The following is a 10678-nucleotide window of genomic DNA, read 5'->3' as shown; positions in this document are numbered from 1 at the left end:
ATAGAACTGTATTTGAAGGGTAAATTTGGGCAAGCTTGATTTTGATGCGACAGACTGAACGTTCCTTAAAAATATGGTATTTATCTTATTTTATAAATCAGTTGTAAGTTCTCAACAGACTCTGCTTTGTTGAAGTGCAGTGTTTGGTACAATTCTCTTATTTTCCAAATACATAACAAAGTGATTATAGCACAGGTAAGGACAACCTGAAACCAAGCAGGGCAACCCAGAAAGCAGCAAGAACATTTCTGGAAGTTTTTATTTTAGAAAAAACAACAAAATAAAATAAAAATAGAAAAAAATATATAGAAAAAAGAAGATTCTATTGCTTCCAAAGTTGTCTCACAGGTATTTTGGCACAACTGAATGTCTGAACACCTAAGAAAACTATGCTCTAGCCCCAGTATCTCAACTCAAGTATACTGCCACAGTATACTTGCCATTTTTTCAAGGGCATAGTTACTGATTTCATTATGTCATTCCTTAGCAGTAATTGGCAGCAGGCCAGCTATACTGGTCATGAGCATGAGTTACCATCACAAAGGGATGTCACAAAGATAGTCTCAGCAAGAGTGCAGAAATAAGATTTAGACATTTCCTTCTTTCCTTTCTTTCCATCCCTTTTTCAGTAAGAGCTCACAGTTCATCATCCCTCATTACAGCCCTAACCAGATTTGCACATGAGCTATTTTTGCTCTCTATTAGAGCTCTCGACACATTTTTGCAAGAGATGGCTTCTCAGCAAAGTTTTAGAGAAACTACATAAGGCAAAATAGATTTGCTGTTAAGCTAGGGACAGACATTCAAAAAGCCTGAGCCTGAATTGATTCAATCTTTACAGTTTAGTCTAACCTGGCTGAAGCAGTTTGTAACTGTACAGACATCCCAGAAATGCTGGCACATGCCTGCAGTAGCTCAGGCGATAAGGCCGGCGCGGGGGTGGGGGAGGGAGAGAGAAGGGGGAAGCACTAGAGCAGCCCTCCCTTTCATTCCATAGTGCTGAGATGAGGGAGGCATGGCTAGGTTTAGGCAAGACACTCTGACTAGGAAGGAGTCCCCCCCTCCCGACCAGCCCAGTAGGGGATTGATAACACAGTGTTTATCACCCCTAACTCAGGGTTTATCAGCCCATTAAGAAAACAACAGAGGGACATTACAAGCTACCTGTTGATTCTGTCTTTGTCCCATCTGCCACAGCACGAATTGTAACCAGCATGTGGCCTGCTAGCTAATGCTGAGAAGTGTCTGTGTAAGGTAGAGGGGACGGGGAAATAATCCCTGCTTAGCAGGGAGTGGGGAGAGAAGTGGGGGGAAATCAGAGAGAAGTCAGAGAGACAACTGAAGTTTCTGGTGAGCTGCAGCCAGGGAGCAGAGGGGAGGGGCTAGCCCTGCTGTGAAACAGAGAGCCCCGCCAAGCCTAGAGAGCATGCTGGGAGAGTCTGGTTTATTTTATACCAGCAAGGGGTCTGGGACAGACATTGCATAAACTGGTTTGATCCAAATCAGTTAAGTCTGATACTACATTCAACCAGGCTTATCTCAGACTGGTTTCAGCCATGTTCAAACTGGTTTATGTACACTGAACATCTGTTCTGTTACAGGTTTAAATCAGTTTCTGATCACTTAAAGTGGTTAATGTGCAATGTCTGTCCCTATGTGGAATTCAAGCAATTCAGTTCCAAGTCAAAAAGGATGTACTGCATTCAAATCCAAGATGAGCCCCCCACCCCCACCCCCACATCCCTTCCCCATTAAACATGAGAGAAAAATACCTTGTCAAGATTTGAGTACTGACTTAGACAGGCAGCTACTGTAGTTTGGGAACACAGCTGCTCCCCGACTGGGCTGCGGTGGCTTGTGCAGCAGGGGAGAGGGGTGTATAGCAGGTGGAGCATGGAGGAGACTGCAGAGTTCAGGGGTTGTAGAGGAGCCTGCACTCTGTGGGAGGTGGGGGAGGAAGACCCCCACCATGCAGTCTCCCCCCCATGTTCCCCCTGCTGCATGCTCCCTCCCCCACCATGAGTCACCCCAGCCCAGCCAGGCAGCAGTGGAGGCGACAGCAGTAGTAACAAGGGGACCATCATGCAGCTTCAGGGAAGCTCCTCCAGCTCCAGCTCTGACCCAGGCCCAGGGCTGCAGTTGCCACTGCCATTTGACTTGCCAGGCCAGGGCCAAACCCAGAGGCATCCCATAGGGTAAGCAATGGCAGTGGGATGGGGATGGGGAGAAGCAAGCGGCAGAAGGCGGAAGGTGGGGAGAACCTAGCAAGTGGGCAAGCACCAGAGGGCACAGACATAAGGTGGTAGCAAGGGATGGGGGCCTGGATGCCTCAGACCTACCTGCCTGCTGCTGTTTTCTCTGCCAGAGGAGTGGGAGGGACAAGTTTAAGATGTCCCCCCACCCCCTGCTAATAATTAGAATCCATACAAAGAAACTTAAATTTATAATTTTCCATGTATAGAATCTAATTACTGGGAGGTAATTTAAAGTCTTCTTGGATTTGGGTTATATAGTAAATATAAGTAATAAGGTAAAAACACTGTGCAATATTTCACTAGAGCAAATTATAGTGCAAGAAATTTAAAGAACATTAGCCTCTGCGCCTTGGTAGGATCTTGACAGTTTGTAGATCAAACCAAATGTGGGAGCTCTTCTATTTCAGATGGTCTAGATGGGATACTCTACTCTTTCTGATACTGTTGTTTTGCAGCATGGCATAAGAATGGAGGAGAGGAACTGGAAGGTAGATCTGTGAGTAAACATCTGCACCTTAGTTCAACATCCAGTTTATATCCTCTTCTGTAGCTTATTAGCTCTGCCCAGTAATTGATTGCTCAATTACCAGGAAATTAAACAACTCCCTAACATACACCAGTGGTTTTCTAATCCCAGATCAACTAACTAAGCAGCACCCTCCAATGCTACTGCACCGTAGAATATCCGAGCCCATAACTAGTAGATATCCCACAAAGCTTCTCAAAATTACTGTAAATTAAATCTTAGTTTTTCTAAAAGTAAATATGACATAACATCATAGTCTCTGTGGACTGGTAGCCCAGAATGAATCTGTTTTGAGATGCACTGAAATAAATGAGAACTCACAGAGGTTGGGTGAGGTCCTGCATGACTGGAAAAAGGCACATATAATGCCCATCTTTAAGAAAGGGAATGGGGAGGATCTGGGAAGTTAGGAAACAGTCACTCTGACTGCAATACCTGGAAAGATTACATGGCAGCTCATCAAGGAATCTGTTCCTAAGCACCTAGAGGAAAATAGGGTTACAAGGAACTTCCAGTAAGAATGCATTTAGTCATGCTTTGATTTTCTTCTATGACGACGTGGCAGGCTCTGTGGAGGGAGAACACTGGGTGTGCCATACCTTACAAGGAAGGCTTTTGATACTGGCTTCCATGACAATCTCACTAGTAATCTAAAGAAATGAAGACTAGTTGAAAGTACTGTAAGACAGATACATAACTAGCTGGATCATCTACCCAGCCCAACGTGCTTCCCTTTAGTAAGGTCTTCTCCATTTCTGGGTCAAGTTAGCCACCCAGGCCGCTTGGGGAATGGGAGCATCAGGTATGATTTGCTTCAAGAAATTCAGGACAACTAAGGACAAAGGTTGTAAAAGTGTCTTGAGTTCCAAAAGATGAGGGAAGTGGAAGAAAAAGTGATGGCAGGCTACCTAAAGCTAGACAGACTGCAGGAAGAGTTGATAAACTAAAGATTCGTGAATAATAAACCAGCAGATCCTTTACCAGATCTGGCTGGCTGTGCCTCTTCCTGCAACCATGCTGGAGCTGGACAGTTGGATGCTGTGCCTGTGTTGCCAGTTTGTTCCTGATCCCTGCCCCTTGGCTGCAGTGGGGGTACAGCTTCTAGCAGGTAGTGAAATGAATGGGCTGGGCAACTTCTAGCTGTTCCCAGGCTGCAGCTGGAGAGCAGAAGGGGGAGAAAGCAGGAAGAAGTGGCAGCAGTACAGATGCAGCTTCCAGGTACTTAGACTGGGTGCAGCTCCCCACACTGGCATTCACAAACCTACCTTCAGAGTGGGCCAGAGCCCACAGTAATCAAGACTTATTCTTTCTGGATGACCTAGTAATGTGATCTTTGCAATGGGTAAACAATCAGCATATCTGCCTTCAGCAACCCCCAGTGCTATTCCAGAAGCCCATTCTCTCTAATCTACATACTTTTTCAGACACTGTGCCACAGAGAGTGTATATGCAAGCAAAACAAGCTTTTACACAGGGGCTCAGGTAGGACAGACTGACATACTGTGCTGTCACAAAATAATTCTTAAATACGCCTCAATAACCCAGAATGTTCCTTTACAGATCCCAGTGCCTAACTCAGGTAACTGCAGTGGCAACGTGAAGACTGCACATGGGTGGGAGTCAAACACAGTGCTTTTATGTGGACACATATGCATTCTTGGCTTACTCAGGCCGCTTCCATCCATCCAAACATGGTATTTTCATCCATGTTTCTGAATCAAGGTAAACTCTGCAGTGACCTGCCCACAAAGAACTCAAGATTTACAAAAAGGACGGTGCTAGCCTCTCTGCCCAACTGAGCCTTCGCAAAAAATGTTGCAGGAAGCATGTGGCTGATTGGAAGTAGTTTTTCTGCAGTGAGAAGGCCATCATTAGGATAAGCCAGTGTAAAATATGTAAATCAGTGATCATCAAAAACACTACACTCAGGTTCACCGATAGCTGATTTAAGATAAAACAGTTTCAGGTTCATTTTAAAACAGAGGAATGGCCTAATAGCTTCAAGATTTGGAGATGACTTGCCTTAAAACAGCTTTTGCATCCTCCCTCAGTTGTACTATACATTTCCCAAGCATATTTTAAAATTAAAGTTCACAGACAACATTGAGACAGAGATGTCTGGCTAGAGAATACCAGATCTTTGAACAAGGTGCCCCTAAAATGATCAGTGCTAAAGAATCCAAGTAATACCTACCCGCTCCCTCCAACACAGAGTTTTTACTCCAGAAGACAAATGTTACTTACACAAATACAAGGTCTCCTCTTTTTGAATATGCAGGAATAGCACTGGCAATTGTGGCAAATCCATACGAATATATTATGGCTTCCTCAGTTCTCATAAATTTTGCTAGTCGATCTTCCAATTCCAAGTGTACGTCTATTTGAGAAAAGGTTAAAAAAATCCTACAGTCAAATCATTTTTACAGGTGAAAGACTGAATATTGGTGATTTAATAGTCTGTGTTAAAATATATAGTAGTCATCTGCTGAAACAGGAATTTTCTTCCAAAAATGTACATAAGTAAATGAATTAAACATTAATTAACTGATTAACCCAGTCTGACTTGGGATTGATAAACTTCTCTATAGTCTCTTTAGATGTTCCAACAGTCATGAAAATAAGTATTTGATTTTAAATGCAACAAACGTGTCAAATGTGTTCGCGTTCTCTCTCGTAATAAAAATAAGAAATTCCTTATGCTTAGACTATAAACACTATAGGGCAGATTTTTTTTTGTCCTCTTGACTCTGCACATAGTACAAAGAGATCCTGGTTTATAACTAAGGGATCTAGGTTGGGGTGGGCAATTATTTTGGCTGGAGGGCCACTTAATGAGTTTTGGTGAGCTGTCGAGGGCTGCCAAGGTAGCCCCACCCCTTCACGGGTACCCTGCCCCCTGCTCGCCATTTTGGGGCCGGAAGTCCCACCCCCTAAGTCCGGACTTTTGCCACTGGAAGTCCCTCCCCTTACCCCTGAAAGTACTCCTTTTGGGAAGGGGGTTTGCCAACTTGGAACCAGAAAAAAATAAGTTATATACTAAAAATCAAACACTGACAATAAGATACTTTAAATTTATTTTTTTTTAAAAGTCCTGATTTGTGTATGTTTGCATTGTGCATATAGTGGTGATTGCATAATATCTCAAAATGAAGTCTTACTTCTGTATACTGCAGCAGATGTGGGGGGTATGGGTTTTATAGGGGAGTGAGTGAGTGAGTGAGTGAACGAACATATATGTATTTAAGGGAGGTTGTGGGGGTATGTGCAGATATGGGTGGGTATTGGGGGGGTGTGGGTGGATATGGGGTTTGTGGGGGGCTGTGGGAGGATGTGATGGGGTGTGCGCACATAGCAGTGAGCAGGACTCTCCCCAGAGGCGTGTGGGGGAGGGTGGGGTGTGCATGGGAGGCCCCTGCGCATGCTCCCCTGAACCAGTCAGTGCCCACCCCCACCCTGCAAAAGCCTGGAATCTGCGTGCCCTGCAGCACCTCCCCACCACCACCAGCAGCACGCAGCTCCTGCCCTGCCCCACACACACTCCAGACGAGAAAGGAGCAGCCAGAGCCCATGCACACAGCTCTGACCTCAGCCTGCCCTGCACTTGGTCTGCACTGCCCATCTGTGGCATGTACTGGCTGCCCCCTGGGCATGCAACAGGACTAGGGTGGCTCCTGGATGGGCTGTCTTTCGAGACAGCCCAGGCAATGGCAGCTCCTCCCTGCTTCTGCTGGCCCCACTCCCACGGTACCAGTGGGCACCCATGCACGTAGCCCCAAACCCAGCCTGCCCCACACATGCTCTGGACTCGCCTGCACTGAGCACCAGCAACTGCCTGGCAGAAATCATTCCTTGGCGCAAGGGAAAAATGCCTCCCACCGCTGCCAGGCTCTTCCTGCTACACCTGCCCAGAACCCATGCTGGACTGCCCTGCATCTCTGCCACCTCCAGGCTACTCAGCATAGGTTGACTTGGCACAGCACAGCACAGCATAAGCTCACAACTTATTCCTTAGCCACAACCCCTTGAAAGTATTTTTTATTTTTGGTACTTTGATTCAACAGTGACAGACATACTTAGGTACACTCCAGATCGAGAGCAGCTAGAACACCTCTATCAGAACTTCACGTGGAAGAATACAGATTGTGGTCTTTGAAATTACATGCAGAACACATACTTCATACAAGTGTAAAAAGCTTGTTTTAAAAAACTTTGCTACCACATTCTTCATATCCAAATGACACTGGACATACCAGACTGAATCCCTTGGTAGTCTGGAAACTGAACGAACTTTGACTCAATTATTAAAAGAGAAGCCTGAGAAGGACCTGGCAGCAAAAGCAGCGACCATATTAAAATTTACTGTATGTCATTAAACTAATTCAGAAGAGAAGACTGCCTCTTGGGGCCTCTTCAGCTGAAGAGTGCAGAGAAAAGCTAAACTATGGCTTTGAGCCTCAAGCTATGAATTGCCTAAAGAAAGCAGAAAGTTTCCTCGGAAAGCATAAACAGGGAATAACCTTAAGCACTTTATCAGAGAAATTTGGTCCAAAGACGTCGGGAGAATATCAAGCACCCAAAGGGGTGCAGAGTCCAATTCTAGAGTTTAACTGAACTTTAGTTAACATAGTATATGTTGTGAAGGGGTACTACGTTTAGAAAAATATGGCAACATGGCTGGAAGCAACCACCGAGTGAGTAGAATTTAATACTTTACAAGCACGATAAGCTATAGAAGTGTTGCCATAGAGCGAAAATCAGACCGTGAGGTCTGTAAAAGTTGGGAACTAAGGCTATTGTGAGGAAAGAATAAGAACTCATGTAGGACACACAAAGTATTTGTAGTGTGATTCAAGAAGCGCCCCAGATTTTTACATAATCTGTGGAATTGAAATATCAAGATAAGCTTATCTGTGGCTTCTCTACTGTGACAAAAATCACTTCATCAAAAGAAAAACCAAGTAAGGGTTCATCTTCACTGCAGCAATTAGTGGAACATTAATGTTCCACCCTGTAGCCTAGTGAGGGTGAACTGTTACAACTGTCATATAACAGGACCTACCAAAATTGCAGTTTCATGATTTTCACACAAACTCTGATTTTGGGCAGGCTGCATGAAAACACACAGGCTGTGCACTTCTGGCAGGCTCCCGGGAGGGGAACTTACCAAAAAAGCCCCATTGTGGTCTGCCTGTGAAATTGGCCAGCAGCCACCTCAAATTTGGCAGACCCCCTAGTCATGCAAGCTGCATTTGTACTGCAATCTGAAACCACAACTGTAACGTGCTTACCCATACCAGCTGAGTCTGGCATTGCTGAGTTTCACTTTGCTACCACATGCTGAAGTGCATGCTGATGCATCCTCACTGCTATTGATACCCATGCTAGTTAGATTAAGCTATCAGGTTTATGTTTCCTCCAGGTACAGCCTACTAATTTAATTTGCTCTGTGGACATACCCACAACGTGGTTCAAGCAAGCAGTACAAAATGACTGAATTAGCAATCAAGGAGTATGATCTGTGCTGATTCCAGTTTGCAAAGGCAGACCTACACTACTCAAGCACTGCATCTTCAATGAGCCAATATCCTTATTTTCAGGCTAGCTAGCTTGAGTTTCAAGTATCATTTAACTGTAAATAGAGACTTACATGCGAGTGGGGGTTGAGTTGAAGATACATTGGGGGGAGGGAGATGTACAATGGATACTTAGAATTTACCCAGCACTTTACATAAATTCATCCTGAAGGTATTCCACTGACAGGGAAGTATCTTCTACACAGACAGGGAGAAATCAAGAGTTTTTGGTTGATATTGCCTATAACTATATTAAGTTGTAGCAGAATTGAAACCAAAATGCATGACACCCTATTTCCTGAGAGATGTTTAACCACCATCCTTCCTTTTATGGCTGAAAAATAACAAAACAATGGGCAGCAAGCAACTAGGCTGCTGTATATCAAGCAAGCTGAAAGCAATGAAGTGGCTGCATCTTGGTACAGTGGTGAAGGGCAACATAAAGTACCTAAGAGAGACATACCCCTAAAGAGAAGTCCTGCTAAGAGTGAATTACCACAAGCATCCTTGACCATGAAGTTGTAAGTTATCATAGAATAAAGGCATAACATGTAGCTTCCCATGGAAAAAGCAGAGCCAACAGCAAAACTAATATTCTTAACTTATTGTTTAAGTCTGAGAAATCTTTCAGACAGGGCCATAAACAAGCAAATTTCCCCAGAGAAGACATCTTTAGCCTATAACCAGATTTCTACCGTTCTAGAAGTGAGAGAGATTTCTAATCCATGCAACTACCAAATGTTGTGCAAGGATTCTTTCAGAGCAGAGACCAAACGTCCAAAGTCTACAGGAAGTACGTATCACCATCATAATGATTTTTTAATGTTAGATAGCATCCAACTTCATATGCAACATATTCTAAAAATCAATTCCTAAAACAGAATATTTTAAATCCAAGGGACTGCCAGTTGACAACCACCACAAATCAACTCCCACGTTCTACAGTAGTGCCAGACAACATTCCTCATTTGCTGAACCCACCATATATACCATATACAGTCTACTGTAGGAAAAGCCAGCCCCTGACTGAATGGTCAAAGTCACCTGCCACAAGACTAGCAGGACTTTACTAAGAATCCTGAAAAGGTCCAAGTCTTAGGAACAAAGAAAAGCAGGAACCTAGACAAAGACCCAGTTAGAAAATTGGTACACTCTCAGTGCACTTTAAATTGAATAGACATCAACTACTCAATTGCACTGGCTGCTGACAGATGTGTGTGTAGGAAGAGTGTGCGCGGGGGGGAACCTCACTTTACCAAAGGAAGCAGTATGTAGTTTGACCTGGCTCTGCAGCGTCTGTATAGATCAGGCACATCAGTGGGGCTTTTTAGCACTTTTATCTTATAGTTTAGTCAATCAGCAATAGCCAATTCAGCAATTGGATAAACACAACAAAAAAGCCCCGTTAAAGCATCTATACAGATGTTGGGGTGAGCTGGGTCCACCTAACGCGATGCCCAGAGATGTGGGGCGGAAAATGTTCCAAAATGGAAAATTTTCCAGTGCTTTATTTTTCCATGGGAAATTTTCCATTTCTAAAAATTCACTGTTTCATAAAATTCATTAGTAATAATCAAGAGATGCCAATACAATATTAGGCAAGCTTGGCAGTTTCAAAGTTGTAATTGTTTTTCAGGTGATTATCTCTAGGAAGTGTGTAAGAGAGTACATACATGTTTTATTGATTTGTAAACAGGAAGGTAAATAGACTGTCATAATAATCCAAACCAAAAATCAAGTTAGGAATTCACCTAATTGGCTGTGCAGGCCAAATCAAAACTAAAGCGAAAATTCTTATCTCATCTCAGACTGCAAGTGAAAGCAAAACCAAAACTAAGATTATTTTTTGTTTCACTTTCAGTTCAGCAAACATACACAGCAACTTCTCATTTCTTTTCTTGAGTTGGGGAAGTTGGAAGTGGTTGCACAAGATCTGTTAGTTTTTTAGTGCTTTTGCTTTGAAATAATTATAATAATGCCTAATCAGAAAAAAAACTAGTATGTGGCATCATTAGAGCGAAGTTCAAGCCACTAAAGGAAGGAAGTTGGTAGACGTAAATATTGCGGCCAGGAGTACGCTAACAATGCAACAAAAATAAAGAAACATTTAATAACATATAGAAACTGCCCTGAAACAGTACAAGCCATAATCAGAAAGCTAATACAACAAAGTGCTGGAACAACATCATCTGAGAAAAGTCTACTTCAGGAATCCCATGTAATTAAACAAATCAATATGTTAAATAACACACAGTATAGACTAGCATCCATATTGTTTTAAAACATTATAATTTTAGAAGTTGTTAATGCAGCTCTGGAATATT

General features: G+C 43.3%; 1 protein-coding gene across 1 annotated transcript in view; it reads right to left on the bottom strand.

The window, feature by feature from the left end:
• Window positions 1–10678, bottom strand: part of SPTLC1 (serine palmitoyltransferase long chain base subunit 1) — a 73202-nt gene that overhangs the window by 36841 nt on the left and 25683 nt on the right. Inside the window, exon 6 of the mRNA XM_019517293.1 lies at window positions 5026–5158. Coding sequence (XP_019372838.1) covers window positions 5026–5158 — 133 coding nt within the window. The remainder of the gene's footprint in view (window positions 1–5025; window positions 5159–10678) is intronic.

This window comes from Gavialis gangeticus, unplaced genomic scaffold, assembly GCF_001723915.1.
Source record: "Gavialis gangeticus isolate Ggan-Ray unplaced genomic scaffold, GavGan_comp1, whole genome shotgun sequence".
NCBI lineage: Eukaryota > Metazoa > Chordata > Crocodylia > Gavialidae > Gavialis > Gavialis gangeticus.
This window is presented reverse-complemented; position numbering and strand designations above follow the sequence as displayed.